The sequence below is a fragment of the Cornus florida genome, unplaced genomic scaffold, assembly GCF_030987335.1.
Source record: "Cornus florida cultivar Cherokee Brave unplaced genomic scaffold, ASM3098733v1 CherokeeBrave_3.0.0_Hap2_Chr03, whole genome shotgun sequence".
Classification (NCBI taxonomy): Eukaryota; Viridiplantae; Streptophyta; class Magnoliopsida; order Cornales; family Cornaceae; genus Cornus; species Cornus florida.
The window spans coordinates 93,748,118-93,771,773 of NW_026775573.1; the positions used below are offsets into that span (position 1 = coordinate 93,748,118).

Sequence of the window (23,656 nt, forward strand, 5' to 3'; positions counted from 1 at the left end):
AAAGTTTATTGGTGTTCATTTTGAGTAAATGTTACTATGATCTCAGGACAGTTGGTATGAGTTCTCTATTTGTTTGTCTTCATTATGTATAAATATTGATACACATATTTAATCATTTGAAAAAGAATTGTATGAAAATTATGCCGTCAAAATTTCATAACAAAATTTATTTACAACACTAATTAGTGAAGCTTTTGCTTTATCTAAAATAATTTTTTTTTTATTGTCTTGTATAATTTTTTTTTATAGTATTTTGAGCTGACATTATTTTAATTTCGGGTGGATGACAATGTAAGTTTATTATTATTTTTCTTTATCTATATTAATTAAAAATGAATTGAAAATGATAAGGCATTTAATATCATGTAAGTATGCATATAAGGCATGTAACCCCTTATAAGTTCTCAAAAACCCATATAATTCATTTTAGAGGCAAACATGGGCCTCCCACCATTAATATGTTAATGAGTTAATGAAAATACTAAAATGTCATTTCTCAATTATTTTTTTAAAAGTAAAAATCTTAGTTATTGTAAAATGACCATAATGACCTTTACTAAACAATCTTTATTTTCCATTGAAAAAGTTTATTTTCGATATTTAATACAATTAATTAGTCATATGCCACACACATGGTTTGTTAACGGTCACGCCCGAAAAGCCCTACTTTGTTATATTTTTAATTTTGTAAGGAATTTATATACCCTAGGTAAAAGACTGATATTATTTGCTCAAAAAATAAACTTTAGGTTGTTTTAAATACTTAACCCTATTTATAATACACTGATTTTTTTTTTTTTCCCCCAAATAATACAGTAATATAAACTCCTTTACTTTTCAAAGGACTGGATTAAATAAATAGATAAAACGGTGTCATTTGGCAATAAGACTGATCCAAGACGACAATGTCATTCAAGGGTTAATTGAATTCAACCCAAGGAACCGATCACGGTACGTTGAAAATGGAGAACACGGTGATTCTGAAAGAGTGGTTCGAGCGAGTTGACTCGGAGAAAACTGGAAGCATCACAGCAGCTCAGCTCAAGGTTTGTCTCTCTTCAAAACCCTAGCAATCAGTCAGTTCTCTTTTTTCTACTCTCTCTCCCCCTTTTGTAACGATGTCCTCCCTATGATCAGAGAGCTCTTGCCGTTGGAAACCTAGAATTCCCTATCTCAGTTGTTCAGCAAATGATCAGGTTTTACCTTCTTCCTCTGAAACTACACACACAATCATATACAAATACATGTTCTATCAGTTGATGTTATGTTGATATTTTTTCAGGATGTACGACTTTGACAGGAATGGAACTATGAGTATCGAAGGTAATTATGATAATGTGAACATTACATGGCCCTCTGATTTCATGATTGTTGTCATTTATTACTTATTAGTTCAGAGTATAGTTTAGTTTGATAGCTTGTATTTTTTATTTTTTATTTATTTTTTATTTTTTTATTTTTTATTTTTTTCCTGAATGGGGTGTTTTATAAATATAAAATAGAATTACAAGTTGAAAGAAGGCATACCTTCTTTTACAAAACTGAAATGGAGTAAGCCAATTTCCAACAAATGCCAAAAGTACATGGAATATTAGAGCAAAGCATTAGGAATTAATAGCAGCTAATAGGTCTGGAAAAGAAAGGTTGAGATAATGCAGCATATCCCAAACAATAGCCTTCACAGCAGAAGAAGGTTTATCTCTGATCCCAGTATGAAGAGAAGCATTTCTTGCTGACCATATTTTCCAAATGGTAAAAGAGAAGTTAAAAAACATAATATTGGACTTTAGATTTCTGTTTCTGGTGTTATCGACAAACCATTCCACAATATTGTCCAAAGATAATGAAGGATGGTTCAGCTGCAGCAGGTCAAATAGACCTTTCCACACAGCATATGCAAAACCACATTTGCAGAAAATATGATCATTGGAGTCTTCATCAGAAAAACAGTTGTGGCAAACTGAAGTGAGATAGATGCCTCTTTTCTTCAGGTTCACAAAAGATAAATTCTTATTGTGAAGGATAATGGTGACAGTCACAGCAACTCTAGGTCTGCAGTGCTTGCAACAGTGTCCATGTGAGAATCTGACTTCTAAGCTTTCCAGGCTGCCTTCAGTGAGAATTTTTCATGTTTCCATATAATGGTATCAGGTCCATTATGGATATCAAGCCTCTGAATGAACTCCCTAGCCACAGTAGGAAATGAGGGAGGAAAAGACCAACTGCCACTGTCAATGATGGAAGCCAGAGAAGAACTCCTGTGAAATTGCCTGAATCTAGTAGCAACAAATCTTTGTATCAAGGATTGATTAGCACACCAAAGGTCAGTTAGCAAGTTGAAAGCTGTACCATCTCTCACCTGGAAAAAATAATTTTCCAATAATGAATCTCTGACAGCAACAATTGATTCCAGAGTGCAGAGGCAGTAGATTTTGGTACAACATGCCAAAAAGAGGCTGACTTCAGATAGGTGGCACGAAGCCAGTTAATCCACAGCTTATCTTTTTTTTCTGGACAAAATCCCAGCAAACATATATTTTAGCAGCACAATCAATGTCAGCAATTCTTCTGATGTTAAACCCACCTTCAGCCACAGGAAGAGTGACTTGACTCCACTTGAGCTGAGCCAGTTTTTTGACATCCTGTTTTCCATTCCATAGGAATTGTTTGAAATTACTTTCCAACAGCATCTTACAGTTCCGAGGGATTTTAAATCCAAAAATCCAGTGATACAAAAATGAATATAAAAATGATCTGAGAAGGTCTAACCTGCCTGCTAGAGAAAGGTTTATAATATTCCAATGATCCAGTCTTGCATTCATTAACTTTGTCAAAGAGTAATCTGCAGTCCACTGTCTTCAATGCAGCATTGGAGAGTGGGATTCCCGAATATCTGAATGGAAATGTTTCAACCTTGAATTGTATAAAATTTAAAAGCCTCCTTCTACCTCTAACAGCCTTTGAAAAAATAATGGAACTTTTGTCCTTGTTAACCTGAAGACCAGTGGCAGCTTTAAACCTATTGAACACATCCTCAATGGCCTTGGCAGTGGATAAATCAGCTTTGATCACCATAAGAAGATCATCTGCATAAAAAGCATGTGATGTCTTCAAACCAGTTTTTACCACAGCAATGCAAGGTTTGATAGCACCAGAATTGATGGCATTTGACATTATAGTTGAGAAATATTCAGTTACTAGAGAAAATAGGAGAGGAAATAGAGGGAAGCCCTGTCAAAGTTCTCTAGAAGCAGTGAAGTAGCCTGCAGGGACTCCATTGCACAGGACAGAAAATTTAGAAGTTGAAATGCACTGCATGATGCATGTAATCCACTTCTCACTGAATCCATATAGATCTAAAATATGTTGTAGATAGCCCCAATCCACAGAATCATATGCTTTCTTCAAATCTACCTTCAGAGCCATAGATGGATCACCTTTCTTAAGGCCAAATTTCTTAACCAAATCAGAAACCAGAAGAATATTGTCATGAATTCTCCTATTTTTAATGAAAGTTGATTGTTCAGGGCCAATAATGTTGGGAAGCACCATGCTAAGTCTGTTAGCCAAAATTTTGGATATTATTTTGTAAGAGAGATTGCAGAGAGCAATAGGCCTGTAATTGGCAATTTTGTCCCCATGGTTACTTTTTGGAATGAGAGTGAGAAAGGTGGAATTGACACCCACAGGCAAAGTCGCAGAAGACAAGAAATATAGGATGATAGCTTGTATTAATTTTGATAATTGACAAGAATTGCATAAACAAATACAACTTTAGCTTATCACAGCATGTGATTTTCTTCCGTGATCAAAGTCATCCACTATAATTTATGTAGCTTTCTAATTATTGAACTGAGAAAGAAATTGTTTTTATATTGATGATTCTATGCTTCCTGGAGTTCACATATTCCCAGTACACTTAATCTTTGACAAACAAAATTATGTTATGAGTATCTTTTTCTGAGATTTGTGCTTTCTGTAATGTTTTGATCTGGTCTTACTTGATCTCTCTGACCTTGTTAAATTTGCTTTTTTCTGTGTCTCAGAATTTGTTGCACTTAACAAGTTTCTTCTTAAGGTTAGTGTAATCATCATTTATATTTTACATTGGAGTTTTGATCCATGTAGCATTTTTCTTTTGAGTTAAATGTCATAATTCATTGCTTGCCTTGTACTGTGTCATGTGCGTTAGATTGTTGACTTGTAATTCTAGAATTGTCTGGGGCAATGATGTCATTATATATGTGCTCATTTCAATTAGGAATACAGTTGGTGTTTCTTTGTCATTGTTAATGTCTTTTCAATACATGACATTGTTCCTAGAATTATTTACTATTTTGAAAGTGGATTTGGGTCTATTGGAAAATCAAGGAGCCACACCCGTTATGAGGAATTAACAGCATGAGGCAATAATACGATCACCATGGACTAGTTTTTATGTTGTGTATCAATCTCCCATATAACATGTATAATCTGATCAAGAATTGAAGACCCAGCAATTGTTTTTATGGTCTATAATACAAGGTTTGGTGAAACATATTTTTGCTTCAGAAGCTGAAGTGATCTAGAGATTTGGCTGGAATTTTGCTTAAAGTTTTTTCTTCTCCCGCCTCCAAAACCCAAAATTTGTAGTTCTAGGGATATATTTTCTATAGCTAGCTGAATAAATATATCTTGTTTTATTTTTTTAAGTTGATTTGATCTATTTATATTCTTTTGAATTCTTTGCAGGTTCAACATGCCTTCGCTGACTTGGAGAGGTGACTCACCACTTGCTATCCCAACTTTATGTAGTTTTATGCCCAATGTTTTTACCATGTATATGCCATGTAACTTTAACTACGTAGTGTCTTTTAAATTCTATTTAATTTTGTAGAACCTGGTCTAGATAGAAATGACAGCTGGATCCATCATAATTCACTTTTGCCTTTAGTGGATCATGTCATTAAATGTAGGTTATACATTATCATCCAATTTCATCAGAAAGCAGTCAGTGAACTAAACCATATTTTAGGATTTGGATTCATTCTCTAAATATGATGTTTGAGGTACATTTTGCTAGCATGAGAAGCTATAGCTGAATTTGTTAAAGGCTTGTAAACATTTCAGTGTCTGTCGCTTGACCACATCTATACAACTTAATGTATGAACTTCACTCTTAATTTTTGTAGTTTTGTTGGTTGCAATACACACACACACACACACATATATATATTTGACATTTAATTTTTTTTTTTTTCTTTTCTGCATATTGATACATACACTATCTTGTTACTTTTGTTCTTTGTGACAGGGGTCGTGGATTCCTTGTTCCTGATGATGTGTATGAGGTAAGGGGAAAAAAAGAATCATGTATATGATGGGCTCTCAATATGAGTGACTGCATTTGTTTTTTGGAAGGATGAGTGTGGCTAAGACCAAAACTTGTCTAGTAAAATTCTGTTCCATTTTTCTCTCTCTAACCGTTTTTTCTTTCTTCTTCCTTTTAACGGTTGCTTCATTTTCATAGGCATTGGTGAAAATTGGATTCTCCCTTGACTCACCTTCATTTTATACTGTCTGTGAGGTAAAGCATATACCTTTATCTTGATTGGTGAGAACATAATTAATTGATACGAAACAGGATACACTAAATTGGATGCCAGCAAATTGTTTGTTGATTAATTAATCTATATAATTATATATTCAACCTTTGACCTTTTAAATTGATTCTTCTATAATATATCCTTGTGATGCTCAAAATGTTTCGTCTGATATTGCCTTGATTTGCACTTTATTTGTTATACAATCTTAATCTACATATATTATGTCTTAAATGTTAATCATTCTGGGGGTGGGATAAATTGCAAATGCGTGATTTGAACTAATATAATCTGAAAATCCCTTCTTTTTCCAACGATTGTGCAGAGTTTTGATCAAAAGAAGAATGGAAGATTCCGGCTTGATGATTTCATATCTCTTTGTATATTTATACAGTCTGCACGGTACATAAATCTAAATCCTTAATCATATATCTTATATTCCATCTTTTTTAAGGGAGCATTATGGATGATATAGAAAAATATTAAGTCACGTGTACACGGATATGCTACACCCACAGTTAATTTATCCCATCACAATCTCCTAGGTCAATTTCAACCAGATGAAATACAGAGTCGTTACTTGTAAATGGGTGCATGTGCGTGCACACACCATAGAGGGTTTGTGACACGAGGTGAAAACCTCTGAATTTGGAATCTAGCATTTATTGTGCCGCCTTGTTCAAACAACGATTTGAAATTAAAGATTGTTAAGATATTCAATGAATTCTACCTTATAGATTATTAACCTGGTTATTTCAATTGTAAAATGTAGTTTTTCAGAATAATTTCACTCTTTGGAAGTGCATTGTCATGAATCAGTATGCTTTGGTAGTGCATGATCTTGAATGAGTAGGCTTATTGTAATTGGTTCTGCTATTTCTGTATGTAGTGTGTTGGTCAACTGTACGTTTATTTATTTATTTATTATTATTATTATTTTGGATAAAGATAAGTGTATCAACAGGCTTGGAGCCGCAAAATGAATAGCATCATTGGTCAACATTACATTTTATTCTGCTACTTGGCAGATTGGTTACACATTTTCCATTTTGTATGTTGCAGGAACCTGTTTAATTCATTTGATACAAGCAAGCAAGGCAGGGTGACTCTTGACCTCAACCAGTTTATATACTGCAGTAAGTATACTGATCTGACAGTCATTTTGTTGTTATCTGGATCCTTCAAATTTTCAAATGCCTCTACTAGGGTATTCAATGCATTATGGGGAAAAGCATCTGCAACGTTTGAGCTCTTCAAACTATGGGATTATGACACCAATACATTTTGTGTCACCTAGATAGCAACCCGCATAGCACATTGCCAGACTCCCATGTTGTCACTCGTTTCGTATCACCACAATGACCCATAAGCCATATTGCCATACCGTAATAAGGGACTCTTCAGAGGACGATTTTTATGCTATATGATCATGTGCTGAATCTCCATGGTCGTTTGGTATCACGGCACATGTTGAATCTCCATGGTGTGCTCCACTTATGTTAGTCCCTCAGTCAAACGTACATGGTGCCTCTTAATTATTCAATTAATTGAACCAAAGAGGGGATTCTCCACGAAGAGATCACCACAAAAAAAAGACTATCTCCTAAACCGTACAATACCCCAGACATGAGGTACCATATCTGGACTTCACATGGTTTGTACCATGCAACCTCCAACTGCATGGTGTCCTATCCTTTGCATGTTTGACTGTGTAATCTATGGCCTCATAATCTGTTGTCTTCAAAACAGACCTCCATCACCTTGCTCTTTTCCATTAAAAGCTTGCCACAACGTGCTTACAACCTGATACGTTTTTAATGCTTACATGGGTTGGGAGCGGGATTGAGGGAGCTCCTTGAGCTCAGTTTATGGCCATGGTGTGATTAAGTCACATGATTTGTGCATGGGTGTGGCCCCACGTTTCAAGCATCAACCTGTGATTTCAGAGCTGATCCGTTGCAAATCTGTGGATTCATTTAGAATAACCAAGCAATCTATGTTTGATTAGCTGCACAGTCTAAGTGACTTGGTGATGCTGACAACAGAGCAATTTTCTGTTTGTGAAATGTTTTGAATAGTCCTTTTATTAAACTACTTCTAATATTTGATTGATTCAATCAACAATAATGAATTTGAACATGTATTTGCATACACATTGTAGAAAAGTTACAAAAACGTGATATGTAATAAATTAATATGATCATCTATAATGTGAGACAAATCAATATACATAATATATACAACAAATAGACACTCTAAGAATGCTCGTTGTAAAAAAATAAAAATTAGATTTTAATGCTATCACACTCTCACTTCCGCTTCATGTAATTTAGGGTGTGACTAGACTTGTAAACGGATTAGATTCAGACTGGATCCAGGTTGATCCAATTCGAATGCAGTGACCTTCTGTTTACGATCTGCTTGCCACTCTTTGTGCTCATCCTTGATACATATATCTTTTGCAGCTGAGAATCTGCTACTCGTTGCATTTAAATAAGCAGCATGTAATGATATAAATGAATGAAAAACATAAATAAGCATGTAATGATGTAGCATGGTGGATAAATGTTGGGTTTGATTGCTCCATTGTCTTTAGTCTTGGCTTAGTTAGTACTCATACATATGCTCATCCAATGGTGGAATTCAGTGTGGTCCTATTTTGAAGCTACTCTACCTGCCCTGACCTCGAGATAACTGTCTCTCGTCTTCTATAATAAAAGTTTAAACCACTTGTGTGAAATATGTTTGTTTTGCATTATAATATGCATTTTGTGATATAATGTTTTACGGTGTGGTTTACGTTTTTTCTTTTCCTACTGTGCAGCTGCCAATTGTAGAATATGAAATCAAATTGTGTATCGAAGGTGAGAATGACGTTCCTCCAGAGATGTTGTAAAATGAGTGTAGATTGGCAGAATTATTTCATATTTGATTGGTTAGCAGGACACTGTTTCTTTGCTGTCAAATATATGCCATCACCTCTCCTTCTTCATCTTAGAATATTTTGAGTATTTTGGTGGTGTAGTGGCTTGAAAATTGCTGTTAAATTTGATGTTTGATTTATAGTTGATATGCAATGGTTGGTTAAAATTTTATTACACATATTATTCATCTCTGCCTCGTTCGACACTGCAGGGTCAGATATTTGAAAAATATAGTACAAATTTACTTTTTCGTATATATATCCATTTATTCCGTGTTCATTAAATGATTAATAAATCCACATAATTTTTCTGTTAAGAATTTTCACATGGCTCGCATTCACAGTAGATCATTATACAGTCACTGATCAATGACGTTGGATTTTGATGCAAACGATCTCCAACAAAATCACGTGCATCATTTTCAAACCTCACTTTTTGTGAGTCTTGAGCTGGATATACAAAGGAAGTCCCCAGAGTAATCCGCACTCCTCCATATTAGAGTTAATGATTCGCATCTTTGCTACAATTATGCTATAAATAGTTATTTCTTTCACATAAATTTTTTTTATAAATTATAAATTTTTTTTATAAATTAATATAGCTTGATTAGTAGCATTTTTTCCTTGACAAATAGGCACTTTATAAAAAAATTACATAGTAAAATGTGGTAAAAGAAAACTATATGATACGTGGGTATTCTGTCAAAGTGTTACGAGAAATTGGTAAAAATATAGATTAAATGCAAACGTTTTTTAATTTTTATTTGGAGAGAGAGAGAGAGAGGTGAGAGTTTGAGAGAGGGAGAGGGGTGAGAGTTTAAGAGAAGGGTATTTTTGTAATTTTAAAAAATAATTTTTAGTTTTTAATTTAATATTAAATGGTAAGGTCAAATTTGTCATTTCATAGTCCAATTAACGGTTAGATACAGATATTGGGGCAATGTAAACACTTTTTAAAAGTATAGAGATTTTTAAAAATAAGTTGGAGTTTTATGATAAAAAATGAATATAGGGGGTTTTATGATTTAAACCCTAAGATTTATAACAAAGTTGACTTTTTTTTCTTTTTCTTTTTTTATTTGCCTTAGCAAGAAATTCCCAAACAAACAAACTTTGCCCCTATGAGAACATGGAACTAGACCTTTCAACGGGTCTGCTTCGGATCTGATCTTGCTTGATCCGATAAGCATTTTACTCGATCCAATAAACTACCAAATTTTTTGTAAATGAATCCATATCCGATTTGTTAATAAATAGATATCTAATCTGATAAAAGTGTAATTATATATATATATATATATATATATATATATATATATATATATAATGATTAGAAAAAAAAAAAAAAAATGATAGAAAACAAAAGATAAATAAAATATGAAAGAAAAAGTGCTTTTTTTTTTTTTTTTTTAAATGATAAATATTAAGGTAAAGTACAATGACACCCTCTGAGATTTGTCATAAGAACAAACATATACAAGTTGATTGTTTTTCGGACAATGACACCCCCTTAAAGTTTGAAAAAATTGACAAAGACACCCCTGTGGCCACCTGCCACATATGACATGGAGAATTGACCAACTTGCCCTTTGATCTTTTAGTGAACCTTTTTAACTTTACAACTTAATGAATTGGACTAATCTACCTATCATTAACATTTGATGCAAAAAAGTGGAAGATAATTACAGAAAATTCATTTGAAATCGAAACGGAGCAAACGAAAATGTTTTGAAAAATAGACTCATAGAAATATAAAACTGAATATTTTGGTAATGATCCGATGTCCAGAAGGCTATCAAATAAATAAATTAAAAAACTGATTTCAAACAGTGAAAAATTCTCTAGATAACAGTTGTTGTCAAATTTTTATAAAAATATCTATTTGGCCAAAAATTGTGAAATTTTTCAGAGTAACTTGACATGTAGACAAACCCTCGATAAAAATGTCATATCAATCGAAATATTACACTACCTTGATAAAATAATAAATTTCAGCACAATAAATTGGTGTCATTTTGCTACTCATATTTACTCAAGGGTAATTTCGACATTTCAAACATGTCTAATACTTTAAAATAAAACTGATTTTATTACTAGGGGCAATTTTGTCTTTTTGAATCATTTAAAGCCTTGTTTGGAAGATAATTCTGACAGGTACGCCATTGTCCGAAAAACAATCACCTTGTATATGTTTATCCTTACGGCTAATCTTAGGGGTGTAATTATACTTTATCCTAAATATTATGACATTATTAATATGTATATTAGTAGATGTATTAATATATGACTGAGAACACCACACTATTGTAAATAGAATATTATGATTATTTCTTTATTTTTTAATTTTTATTTGGTTACATCTAATATAAATGTATTGTATATATATAATATAAAATATTATTATATACATATATATTTAATCGAATAGGATTATTATCGGACCAAATCAATATAAATCCATATCCAATTTGTTAAAGAATTGGATTCATATCGTAATCGGGTAATCGATTTTTTTTTTTTATCCATATTTGAGTAATCAGATCGAATTCGGATGAGATTCCGGTTCATTGACACGTCTACATGGATCCCTTAAGCAAGCTTCTATTAGCTTCCTTATTACACATGTGAAGAAGACCTAACAAGGACTGCACTGTCCCATTTTCTAGCTAATATCACAAATCTAAGAGTATCCCCAGTATGCCCTTCAAGTGCTAATGAAACTTTAAAATGACCCCCAATAGTTTAAAAAGATCAAGCAGCAGAAGAAGAAGCAAACATCTGAAATATCCTCGAAACAGAGTCGTCGCCATGATGCCCATGGCATGGAAACCCTACAAAAGCATACCGGATGGAAACCCAGCCAAGTGATGGATTACCTCCGCACGGGTGGTACAACTCCCCTGCCAGGTGGAGCACCACGCCCTGCAGCTTGACCCTGTAAACAGAATATAAGATAATGTAAAAAGGCGTGTCTAACTTAATTTATTCTCGGTAAATGACTAAATGTTCCCAAAGCTGGTAATTGAATTGAGAGATGTATATTGAACCGAAAAAAAGAGCTTACTCTTGCTCGCATGGCAACAGCACGACCACGACCGCCTACTCCAAGAGCTGAGCCTTTACCCTTCAAGAAATAATGAAAGCAAATTATTGTCGGTTGACAATGGGAACAGCATCTACAAAAACAAAAGAGAATAAACATGTGATGAGAAATGCGTAGTACCTTGATTCTAGATTCCAGACGCTTGAACATAGGAGCATTCTTCAGCATATCTGGGATGATCATGAACCTGAAATAGTTTATCACTTCATATAAGGGGGGTTAAGCAGTGATTAATTTTTTTTTTCAGAAGTAAGATTTCATTAAAGGCGCCCAAGAGGGGAGCGCTCCCAAAGGAAGGTTAAGCAGTGATTAATTGCTTATAAACTTTCCCAAGAAACAATAAGCTGGTTACCTTACTTTGCTGCCTCGTATAAACACGTGTTCAAGTTGAGATACCTTCCCATCCTATAGAAAATACAGAAACATCCGTTAGTAAATACAACTCTTTTACCCCCATCAAAGATGCATAGATTTGTGACAAACAACCAATCATATGTTACTTATTAACATTTTCGTTATAAAAGATTAAAATGTAAATGCTGCTTCAAATTACTCCCTGTTCACAAAGGCTGACAGTGTGAGCTTGATGTTGTAGAAGCTGAACTCATTCTCAATCTTAGAAAACTTTGTTCACCATCTCATTCCCATGTAACTCTAATCTTTACAATCTTAGAAAACTTTGTTCACCATCCCATTCCCATGTGACTCTAATCTTTATACAACTTTCAAGAGGTTCACTTTCCAAATCTCCTTATCCATTTTTTTTAGCAAAGTAGCAATTATGTTCTGGCTAATGGTTAAACTTGGAAACGAAAAGGAAATTGATTCTTTACATATTCTGTTGTATTGCTTATGAGAGAGAACCAAAACATACAAAGTACAACTCCTACAAAGTACAACACCAGAATGATTCATCATTTTGAGAAAATTAAGCCCAAAAAAAAAAAAAAAGAGGGTGCGTGTATCTCAACAAATAAGGGGCCTTCAGTAGCAGAAACATCAAATTACAAAATGCATAAAGCTGAAGTAAGAGATAATAATCAATTACACCAACATAGGATTTGTCTCACTAGGATTTGAAGAAGTTCATAGTCAGTCATTAGATTCAGTAGTAGGTTCATTCACATAATATCTTGAATGAATTCGAGTAAAAAATTATCAAAAGATCACTCAAAAAAATCAAATCATTATTTTGGTCGAACAAGATTCCAAGACTAGTAATTTCTACTATATTTTCTTTTATAGGTTCTACATTGTATCCTTCTATATTATAATATCTTGAATGAATTCGAGGAAAAAACTATCACAAGATCAATAAAAAAAATTCAAATATTTATTTCGGTGAATTTAATTCTAAGACTAGTAATTTCAAGTATCTTTTCTTTTATAGGTTCTACATTGTATCATCCTTGTAGTTAGGTCAAGAACTGACCTTTGGATCTCAATCAAATTCAACCCCTTAAACTTATCTTGTCCTTTTGTCTTGATTTCACTCAATTCTCGGCAACCAAACAGAAAGAATTATAATTTCCATCAACATAGATCTTTGACTAACTATAATTTCAGCTAAGGGTTTTACTGTTCAAGCGATAAGAAATTTTAATGGACACAAACCCTATATGCATTGCATAATCATGATATACATATATATATATATATATAAATGTAGAGAGAAAGAGAGACAGAAGATAGGAATGGGTTACCTTGGAGGTGTAGGTAATGTTTTCGAGTTGGCAGTTCCAGTTGTCTTCGCATTCGACCATGCTTCCTCTGTACAGCTCTCCACTCTTCATCTCCACTGTCACTATATGCCCTGATGCTTCGTGCAATAGCTTCACTGGTATTCCCAAGCTTCTGCTCATTCTCTCTCTCTCTCTCTCTCTCTATATATATTATATAAATCGCTCTTTCCTCTGGAATATGTAAGTTTCTGGATTCTCTGACACAGAGCCCTACAACCCTAACCTTTGGGAAAAACATACAACATCGGGGAGTGCGAAAAGGACCATACGATACGACGCCGTCTTTAATTTTAAGTTTGAATTATAATTATACTATAAGACTAGTATTGTATTTCTAGTTAAGTGACGTTAGATTTGTCTTTATACTCTTTACTAACTCGCTTTAAAGATAAATAAGTATGCAAGTTTCTTCCAATGAAATAAAAAATTACTATAAATTATCCCCCTTAAATAGGGATAATATAAAAAATTCTTATGATTAAAAGGGAGTTTTGTTCTTAATCCAAATATTAGAATTTTTTTTTAAAAGTTTCAATAGATTGACCATATATTTTCTATGGATAACTTCTAATAGTTTAGGGTGGTGATTAAGAGGCTACACAGTTTTAAATTTTTTTGTCATATCATAGTTCATTCGACGGTTTAATCAATTAAGAAAAAAAAAAAAAATTCATCAAAAAAATGTGTGATAGTGAGCTCATTTCCTTAAGCACTGAATCTGAAGAGGGCAAAGGTGTAATGAGAAGTTGTTACCTTATGGTTAAAGCACTATCATTAAAAACTTACTTTCAATCAAACTGAGTGGCCTTATTAAAAAAATATTGTTATTTATTTTTAATTATATTTTACTTTCTGTCCATTGACATAAAATACAAAATCTGCCACTCTACACTTTCTCCTTTCTTTTCTTCACTTCTTCTCACTCTTTCTTTTAATATACTAAAAAATATGCCATTTTATAAAATTATTAAAATTTTGAATTAATTCTGAAATCAGAGACAAAAATAAAAATAAAGAAAAAATAATAATCATCTTGAAGCAAATATATCACCCAACCTGCCCGAGTAGCAGCAACCCAACCCTAGTGTCCACAAGAAAATTGCTTCCCCCTCTTCCCTTCCCTCCTTCCCATCCCACCAATGAGAGATATCCTGAAAAACTTCATTTCAATACATGCGCAAATTTTGTGCTTTGTCAAGGAACAGAAATGTGGAAAATACCATTCCCACATCGTCAGACAGACTGAAAGAGAGTTTTCAAATATTCTTCTGCTATTCCCCTAATATCGAGCTCAAAATCATACCAACATTAAGAAGCTCGCTTCATCTGGGCTAAACTTGATATTTGAATCCATGGGAATATCGGTCCCTTTTGCTCCTAACATGCCCGTCTCTGTCCTAAAGAACAACACAAGGCTACATTATTAATCATAGTTGCAATGTACAAGGCCTTTAAATCAAAATGCCATGACCCAATAATTTTGGCAACAACATGGCTATTACAAAAATCTGGTCATGCAAAAGAATAAATTTCGGTAATATTTGGACGGGAGCATAAGCTTTGCCTGCTAAGTAGAGGCTACAATTTATGCAACTGCCCGGAGTTCTCCAGTCAGCAGGGCAAACTTCCGGTGCTTTGAGAGGACAGACGGGACTTTAACCGACAGTATTCTCGTTGCCAAGTCATTGCTACTGCTTACTGTGTTTTCTTTAGCTGCATTGAGTATTGTTTGAAAAATCTGCAAGGGATCACCATGGCTCACCACCAAGATTGCACATCTGCAACACAAATGCATTGTATTGTCAGTTTCAGATATCTAATGTGCAAAAATATGGCTAAGTGCACACAGTAGGCTGTAGGCCTATCACAAAAAAGTTAGGGCACAAGTTATTTCAAAAAGGAGAATCAAACTCAATGCTGTTGTTAACTAACGAGAGAACAGGGGTTTGAGGTATTGTCTCACTGGAGTACAACTAATGAGGGACCTGGGAGCGAGTGAAAAATATTGCTTGTCCATAGTAAAACAAAGAAGATTAGATTAAAATAATCTTCAACCATTTAGTGTGCCTCCACCTTCACAACATCACAAATTTATTCACAAGTAGGTGTTATTAACCGAGAAATTATATTCCCAAAGGTAGACAGTGTTAAAAAGATGCACATAATACCCTTGATACTCTGATTCCATGGTTACCAAAGCACTTGTAAGTCTAGCAACAACATTTGCAACACTTTCTCCACCTTCTGGCTGCATAAATGGGTCCTTCTCGTCCAGAGCCCATATTTCCGCATACTGTCAGGGAAAGAGAGTAAAGAATATAAAGTCAAAGCCAAAAATATACTCACCACCAGCTGGGAGGCTAGAATGGTATATACTGCCACTCCCAATGGGTAAGGTGCAGGGCTCACATACTGGCTGGGGTTTGGACGCGTGTGAGTTTTGAATTTCGTGCACGCACGAAGGCACCCCCAAAAAAAAAAAAAACACAAGCTCTTATGGCATTGATGAGAAACCACATTATAATCAGGCTTGAAAAAAAGTTTTGTGCTTAGTGCACGAGAGTGGGCCCACATACATGCACACAAAAAAAGGGGAAAAAGAGAAGAAAAAGAAAATTCTCAAAGTTCTCATGGCATTGATGAAAAACCACATTATAATCCAGCTAAAAACAAATTGGCTGTTAATGTTGACATAACATAAATCAACTCAACTTTAGCTCAAACAAGAAATGCATACCAAGACCGAAGCCCTTTGGCAGCCTCTTTTACCTTCATAATTTCAACACACAACCTCTCAAACAAATTACTTACTTTATCATGAGACATAAGTTCAAATGAAGGACCAAAGTAACGCTCATGCAGATCTTCTACAACCTGTCCGGCAAAATTACTCGAATGTCAGAGTAAATGAAAACCAAAAGCTCAACAACACTGAAAAGTTAAATACAAATTTAAAGGAATCTTGATGAGTTGGCAAAAACACTTCAGAAACATATTTTCTTAAAAAGAAAATTCATGGCTATGTTTGGCAAGCATGGAATTGGAGCTTTGGAATTAGAATTGGTGGAATTAGAGAAAAGCAACTCAGAAAATTGAACCATTATTCTCCAATTCCACCGATTCCAATTCCAATTCCAAGGCTCCAATTCCACGCCGCCAAACACAGCCTTAGTATATTTCATTTTGGCAAAAAAATTCAGAGATTAATACATATACATATATGTGTAAAAATGCAAGTTATACAACTGTACTCTTGTTACCTACCAAAGAGTTATATGTTCATGGAAACAGACATCCAACTAAAGTAAGCTAAATCTTCCAAAAGAGAACGCAAGTAAATGTAATAAAATCGTGATGGTTTATTATTTACTTTTTTAAAACATTATCATCATCTTTATCATTATTATTATCATCATCATCATCATAATTGTTGTTGTTATCATTATTTATGTGTGTGGATGAAGAGGGTAAGAGATAGGGTTTGCCTGCCATAATATGCCTTTCCAACCATCATAAGGTTGGGTGTTCACTGAATACCAATAATTTTACTGTCTCCTATATTGGAGTTCCTTAATTATCAAGCTATGCTTCATGAAATGAATCTTGCCAAGCATGGGATAGCTTACCTTACATTGAGGACCTTCAAATGGAATATTCAGAACAGATGCAACAACTTTAGCAGTGTGACTGGTTCGTGAAAACGGGGAGTAGCAAATTCGAACTTTTTCAAATGGTATGCTATTCTCCATCAGTTCCTGCACACATAAAACACTTAGCTTGTAAAAGAGTAATTTGTGCACAAACATATACTAGTCCGTACACAAAAAAGTACAAAATCCCCAAGTCAATACACACGCACATGTCTCAGTTTTGAAATCTTTTAAAAATAGTAGTTAGTCACAAATTTATCTCAGGAATTCATTCAAGATCTTCTTACTGGATAATAAAGACGTTGCACCACTGATTTTTTCTCAACAACGAGTGTTCTTAGTAAAAAGAGTAAGGAAGGTTAAGTGACAAGGATTGATTGCTTAGGGGCTTCATAAAAGAATTAGGAGTCACCATCTAACATGAGCCTATGCAAACAGGGTTAAAAGCGGTAGATAGCCTGGTTCCTATAGGCTGTGTTCAGCGAGAACTTATAATTAGGGACCAGCAAACTGGGAAAAAAGGCTATTGCTACTGATACCAAATAAACTCAAGGGGCACCTCTGAGAGTGAGACACTGTATTGTGTCCATGTAGTGATTGGACAGAAACGCTTAACTGTGGCACAATTAAGTTAACTAAATAAATTATGAAAAACATGTTTGAAAATTATCTCAAAAAAAAAAAAAAAAAAAAAAAGGTGCTTTGAAAAGTCTCTTCATATTAGCGCTTCCATAGTAATTCTACAATAAAATTATGGATTTGAGAACTTGAATATATTATGGAAAGCTACAAGGCATCCTAGACATCCACACGAACAGTTAATGGAATTCTCTATGGAATTCTCTATATAATTCCCATAAGTCAAGTTAAATTTTTAGAATTGTGTTTAGCATGCAATATAAGTTAAGGCCATAACTATGTGAAGAAAAATAAATAAGATAAAAGTGATAGTTGAAAGCTGGGAAGCACCGACACGGCATGTAGGGTATGCGTACCGGTGTCGGACACGTGTCCGACACAGACACGCGTGCCTAGAGCTTGGACACGTGTCCGACACCTAAAAAACGTATCCTGTTTTTTTAATAAATTAATAAATAATGGACACGGAGAGACACGGCAGCGATACGCCGGAGGACACGGGAACTCAAACAATCCCAATCCCACTACTCTTCTCCTTCCCCTCCTACCTTTTCTCCATAAGTCGGTTAACGTCTCCGGCTCTGTCGCTGGCGCCGACGACACCGTAAAAATTTAAGATTTCTCAACCTCCTCTGAATTGGGCAACCTCACACCATTCATTCGCCGTCACCGCCCCTCTCCTTCTTCACCCATCCTTCCTTCGCAACTTATTCGCTGCCTCCAAAGACGGCGTTGTCTAGAGTGGGTAGAGATTCGTTCTTTGCTCTGTTGATTTGGTGAGAGAAAAGGAAGGCTAGAGATAAGATGATAAGAAGGTCCAGAAAGATAAGACACGTGGATGAGGAGGAGAGAGTAGATATATCTCATCTTTTTCCTTAGCACTTGTTTGGTCACAAGGTTTAACTAGTTCTATTTGGATATAAGTTATTATCTTTGTAATTTAATAAATTTGAGACTATAAATTCTTTTTTTTTTAAAAAAAAAAAGAAAAAAGAAAATAGAATATATAATGAACTTAAATTATATGAATTATGAATTATTTTTTATATATAATAAAATTATATTATTATTTTATTACCGTATCCCTACCGTGTCCGTGTCCTGTCCCTACCGTGTCCGTGTCCTGTTTTTTTGAGATTTAATGTATCCCCGTGTCCGTGTCGTATCGTACCCGTGTCCCGTGTCGGTGTCCGTGCTTCATAGGTTGAAAGAGATAAAATCAGGAGATCTATACAACGGAGTGCCTAGAATCCATCATAATAGCACTTGATTTGTGTCAACCTTCAATAAGAGTAAGATCACCACGTTATATTTAATCCTATTCTTTAGATAGTAAGAAAAGAAAAGGTTAAACACGAAGTACTTTGTGGAAGTTGTACATGTTTAATGATAGGACCTAAATCATATTAAATTTAATCCCATGTTGAGGTACTTTAGGATCACGAAAAGTTGATCAAAAAAGGACAAACATGGAGAACATATATATATATATTTTAGATAAATAGGGCAAACATGGAGAACATAATAGGAACTACTTATTTTTGTAACTTTTGTAAGGATAGGACCTAAAACATACTAAACTTGATCCAACCTTTATGCATTTAGAAAAGAGAAGCCTAAACATAAGGCATCTTACAGTGTCCATTTTTTCATTTACCTTTTTACAAGGATAGGACCTAAACCATACAAGACCTAATAATTTCCTTTAGGTATTTGAGACATTAAAATTTATTTTAAAAGAAAGATAAACATCTAATACATAAAATTACTTGCACTATTTTTATCTTCAGGTAAGGCTATCATGACCTGAACCATGCACTACTTGATCATTTCAGTACTTAGAAATGTGGAAGTTGTTTAAAAAGAACTATCTGTCCACAGTGTTTGTTAGTAGTTTCATCACTTTCACCTTTGGTAAGGATGGGACATAAACCATACTAGATTTGATGCTACCATTATGCAATTGAAGGTAATTGATCTAGATTATGGAAGTTTTAGATAAAGAAGGTACTTTTAAACTAAGTGTGGGCCTTGGCGCAATGGTAAGGTTGCAACAATTTGACCTGCGTACATCTGACCCTTCCTAGACCCCACAATGGTGGGAGTCTCGTGCACTGGGCTAGCCCTTTTAGTTCCTTTTAAACTCAATAGTGTTTGAAAAACAAGTGTCTTAACCAAAGTGTTTTAACGTGCAAGAAAAACTGGTTCTTGACATTCAGGAGGGAAAAGGAAATGATTACTAACATAAGTTTAAGACGATATTTTATTTCTTTTGGACTCACTGGTTTTGCATCCAGAACAGAAAGATGACTCTTAAACAATTTGACTAACTCTCAATCTCTGCTAAGAGCACATTAAAGGCTTTCTATACAAGTAGTAACATGGCCAATCATCCTAAGATCCAACCATAATTTTTATCTAGAAGATTATCTAGCTTAACAATCAGCCAAACTATAGTATTTTCAAATATAAAAATTTACAGTGTGTTCAAGAAAAATAATATGACTGTATTGTCAATAAACTGTCATACTGATGCTTGCATGATCTGAAGCAATAGGCCCCTAGCAGATGCGGTATTTCATGCACAATCACCTCTAGAGATGTGAACTTGTAAAAGCTGTGTAGGACTGGGAAAATTAGAACCTTTCAAATTTAAATATGCACGATTGAGATATCTAATTGCAAGCAAATGGCTGTTTATATCAAACAGGTAATCTTTATTAGGTTCATCTACCTTTTGGAATAATTCTCCAGCCAACTCTGCTTGATTAACACCTTCAGTAGCCAATTTATATTCCTCAAGTTTTCCATTTTCCTGTTAAGACACTAGGCACTGGTTAATGAATTTATAGCATATGGTAGTTTCTATATAATTGAGATTGTCAAAGCACTTAAAAATTCACATAACAACCGAGAATTGAAGGAAAGGAAAAAAAGAAATAGAAAAAAGAAGCACTCAATCTGAGCCTTCAAGCAAGAGATACAAAGCGAACAAAAATTTTTCTTAAAAAATAAAATAAAAAATCCCTGTACCTTGGTGACTTCCTTTATCCAAAAATCCTACCCCCTGCCTCTAAAAAAATAAGATAGATTTTTAAAATTGGCAGAGATCATTGCTAAATTATTTGAGGCCGAATCCTCCTATATTTGGTGCAATGCTTTGTTACCCTTCCCTACACAAATGGTCAATTTTGGAGCATAGAAATTTTCACTCGTCTAGTTAGCTCATTAATTTTGCTAGTATAGATAATAATGTAAAGATTTTATATGTCTATCAAACATAAAACATGGATTATGCATAAAAATAAAAATAAAATTGTGAAAGATTGGTGGAAATCCATTATCTGACATTCCAAATGACTTTGATAAGTTCACTAGGTTCACAAAATGAGTAAGAATAACAATGATTTAAGACATTTGATCAATTACTTTCAATATTTGTTTGTTACATGAAACAAGGACACTCATTTCAGTCCTTTCACCCCTTTCCTTAACCAAGTCAAACACTCTTTTAGGCACCAATATCATGCAATATCACTTTGTCCGGTGCCTTATCTTTGTTATGGACAGAAACACCTATATTGATCAGTTATATCACGCAAAAATAAAATTGAACATATCATAGAATAGATAAGTAAAACAGTCTCATGGTTGCACAATGTGCACATATTCACATGAATCTACGGACATAAGACTACATATATATATATGTTCATTCGTTGATCTATCTCATTCATATTAATTGTAAGTGAAGTTTATAGATAATTGTTTGCACTCCTTACATGGATAGCTTCTTGAATATGGCGAAGATATGAACACACGACATATTTATTGGCAATTATATCCATTTGAATCTATGTTGCACTCTACAATCAGAAATACAAATAATTTATGTGAACGACAAATGTTATATCCATTTAACTAATGCTATGTTTGGGGGCGATTGGATTTGGGATTGGAGAAAATACAGTATAAATTTTGAACTTAACTTTCTCCAATCCCAATGTCAAGGCACCGATTCAGTGCTCCTAAACATAACATAAATTTCTTCCAATTCCAAATCCAAAACACCGCTTAGGTGTTCCCATAAACACAAAAATGTTTTCCCTTTGACTTTCTATGTGGCCGAGGTGATTTGTGAACACTTCATTAAAGTGGGAAAATTTAATAAAAATAAACTAAGTACAATACTTACTAAACCACTGAATTGGTATTTGCCCATTCAAGTACAGTACATATATCAAGCGAAAAATGCTGATCGAGCAATAATTATAGTTGTAACTACGTTTCTGAAAAGTCCCAAACTGAGGATTCGCATCTGAAATATGGATAAGTGGTTAAACTATTTCCTTCATATCAATATATAAGCAAAAGCTTCAACATAACTAATTATGAAATGCCACTAAAAGAACAATGATTTGGAAATCTACCCGAAATTGGGAATAAACATGTATGTATGTATGTATGAATCTATACGTGTATATATATGTGTGTGTACGTCGTGTATAAATGTATGGAAGATGACTAACCATAGAGGAAACAATAAGACCCCTCTCGTTTGGGATGCTTTTACCGTGTCTCAGCACCCAGTATCGGTTTCCAAGGAATGACGGCGTCGCCATTTTTCTCACACAGTCTCTTATCTCTCGTACACGCACCCACACACAAATTCTCTCTCTGCTTGCTCCTCTCCCCCTTGATCGATATATAAGCACACACAACACAGTCACACCATTATTGGAATCCACTATCCAGATGTTTTATACTAGTAGATTAGTTTGGTTCATTTTCTAAAAGCATTTTCTAATGAACTCTAAAAATAATTTTAGGATTTCATTTTATTTAAAATAAATAATTACTGAAAAACAATAGAAGTGAAGTACAAGGGGAAGCAAAATTCTAATATAGACATAGACAGTTTTATAAAATTAATTGTAAAATTATTTTATTTAATGGTATAAATAGTACTATGAAACTTCCCATAAACTAGTATTATAGGATAAGTGGTATGAAAATACTTCTTAATGTATCTTACCTTCCGAAAAAAAAAAAAATAATAAATACTTCTTAATGTATATATATATATTAAATTGAGCAAATATAGATAATTCTTCAATTTGCAACTTAAGATACCTAATATGCTCTTAAGACAAAATAATAATAATAATAATAAAAAATTAAAATAAATAACAAAAAAGTAAGGCCATTTTTTAAAAATTTTATTAAAACCCCAAAATTATTTATTTATTTGTTTGTTTGTTTGTTTTTATTTTCTTTATTTTAAAAATTTTTAATTATTAAAAAAATGCCTAAAATTCTTTAAAGGGTATTTTGAGCTTTTTATAAAAATTAACTCAAAATGATAACAACATTTTTCTACAACTGTTTTGTTTTCCGGGTCTAGAGTTCTTATGTAAGATTTTATAATTTTTGGATATGTAACATGTTCGTTTTTTTATCACTGCTGAAAAACAGATTATGGATGATTTACTTGGCTACCCTTTCAACATCGAAACATTATCAAAATTTCCAAATTTTGAGACATTTGTGTCTACTTTCCAAAAAATCAAAGCCTTGGAATTTTCTCAGTTTCTTACATTTTTCAAAGAGTGAAGTTTATCCAAAGGGTTTATTTTCAGCACAACCTAGATAAGTTGTTTTTACCTTAAAAATTGATTTCATTGGGAAAATTTTACTTCCGGGAGTAGCCCAATCATGTTAAGCTTTGAGTCTGTCTCTAAATAATTTTGGTTTGCCCTACTCCGACTTAAAATGAATATTGTTTACAGATTTTCAATTAACTGCTGCTTCAAATAGGGGACATCAATTATTTATTTATTAGTTGTGTTCAGAGAGTGTTTCTTCACCCCTAACTATGAATGTTTGTTTGTTGTTTGAGAGTTGAAGCAGAATCTTGTACGAATCATTGTTATTGGGGTAGTTTGAGGTTTAGGAACCATGTTTGTCACAGCTTACGAGTTTGGATTGTTACAATTATTGCAAGTTCAAGTACTGGT

General features: G+C 33.7%; 3 protein-coding genes across 6 annotated transcripts; 1 reads left to right on the forward strand and 2 right to left on the reverse strand.

The window, feature by feature from the left end:
* Positions 1-878: 878 nt before the first annotated feature.
* Positions 879-8,684, forward strand: LOC132300897 (uncharacterized). Its single transcript, XM_059798187.1, has 10 exons — positions 879-1,046; positions 1,138-1,196; positions 1,283-1,323; positions 4,047-4,078; positions 4,732-4,760; positions 5,294-5,330; positions 5,510-5,566; positions 5,908-5,984; positions 6,645-6,718; positions 8,407-8,684. Exons 1-10 carry the CDS (start codon positions 963-965, stop codon positions 8,424-8,426), a joined length of 510 nt encoding a protein of 169 aa, XP_059654170.1. The 5' UTR covers positions 879-962; the 3' UTR covers positions 8,427-8,684.
* A 2,275-nt stretch (positions 8,685-10,959) lies between these two features.
* LOC132300899 (small nuclear ribonucleoprotein SmD3a-like) lies at positions 10,960-13,897 on the reverse strand. The gene is made up of 5 exons (XM_059798192.1): positions 13,312-13,897; positions 11,961-12,013; positions 11,729-11,795; positions 11,570-11,629; positions 10,960-11,440 (listed from the first exon to the last, which is right to left on the reverse strand). Exons 1-5 carry the CDS (start codon positions 13,468-13,470, stop codon positions 11,378-11,380), a joined length of 402 nt encoding a protein of 133 aa, XP_059654175.1. The 5' UTR covers positions 13,471-13,897; the 3' UTR covers positions 10,960-11,377.
* Positions 13,898-14,005: 108 nt separating this feature from the next.
* LOC132300898 (uncharacterized) lies at positions 14,006-22,397 on the reverse strand. Of its 4 annotated transcripts, none has more exons than XM_059798190.1 (7): positions 22,169-22,397; positions 20,374-20,454; positions 16,977-17,105; positions 16,162-16,224; positions 15,519-15,643; positions 14,915-15,128; positions 14,006-14,742 (listed from the first exon to the last, which is right to left on the reverse strand). In XM_059798190.1, exons 1-6 carry the CDS (start codon positions 22,259-22,261, stop codon positions 14,936-14,938), a joined length of 684 nt encoding a protein of 227 aa, XP_059654173.1. In that variant the 5' UTR covers positions 22,262-22,397; the 3' UTR covers positions 14,006-14,742; positions 14,915-14,935. The 4 variants fall into 4 exon arrangements, with proteins under 4 accessions (XP_059654173.1, XP_059654172.1, XP_059654174.1 ...); XM_059798189.1 differs by having other exon boundaries at positions 14,006-14,747; XM_059798191.1 differs by lacking the exon at positions 14,006-14,742 and adding an exon at positions 21,835-21,957 and having other exon boundaries at positions 14,749-15,128; positions 22,169-22,309.
* Between the last annotated feature and the right edge of the window lie 1,259 nt (positions 22,398-23,656).

Coding starts and splice junctions, on each gene's coding strand:
- LOC132300897 (XM_059798187.1), top strand. CDS start 963: ATGGAGAACACGGTGATTCTGAAAGAGTGGTTCGAGCGAGTTGACTCG. Junction 5,331..5,509: donor TTCCTGATGATGTGTATGAG/GTAAGGGGAAAA, acceptor TCATTTTCATAG/GCATTGGTGAAAATTGGATT. Junction 5,567..5,907: donor CATTTTATACTGTCTGTGAG/GTAAAGCATATA, acceptor ACGATTGTGCAG/AGTTTTGATCAAAAGAAGAA.
- LOC132300899 (XM_059798192.1), bottom strand. CDS start 13,470: ATGAGCAGAAGCTTGGGAATACCAGTGAAGCTATTGCACGAAGCATCA. Junction 12,014..13,311: donor ACATTACCTACACCTCCAAG/GTAACCCATTCC, acceptor TATTTTCTATAG/GATGGGAAGGTATCTCAACT. Junction 11,796..11,960: donor ATACGAGGCAGCAAAGTAAG/GTAACCAGCTTA, acceptor AAACTATTTCAG/GTTCATGATCATCCCAGATA.
- LOC132300898 (XM_059798190.1), bottom strand. CDS start 22,261: ATGGCGACGCCGTCATTCCTTGGAAACCGATACTGGGTGCTGAGACAC. Junction 20,455..22,168: donor GTCTTATTGTTTCCTCTATG/GTTAGTCATCTT, acceptor GTGTCTTAACAG/GAAAATGGAAAACTTGAGGA. Junction 16,225..16,976: donor TTGAAGGTCCTCAATGTAAG/GTAAGCTATCCC, acceptor TTTGCCGGACAG/GTTGTAGAAGATCTGCATGA.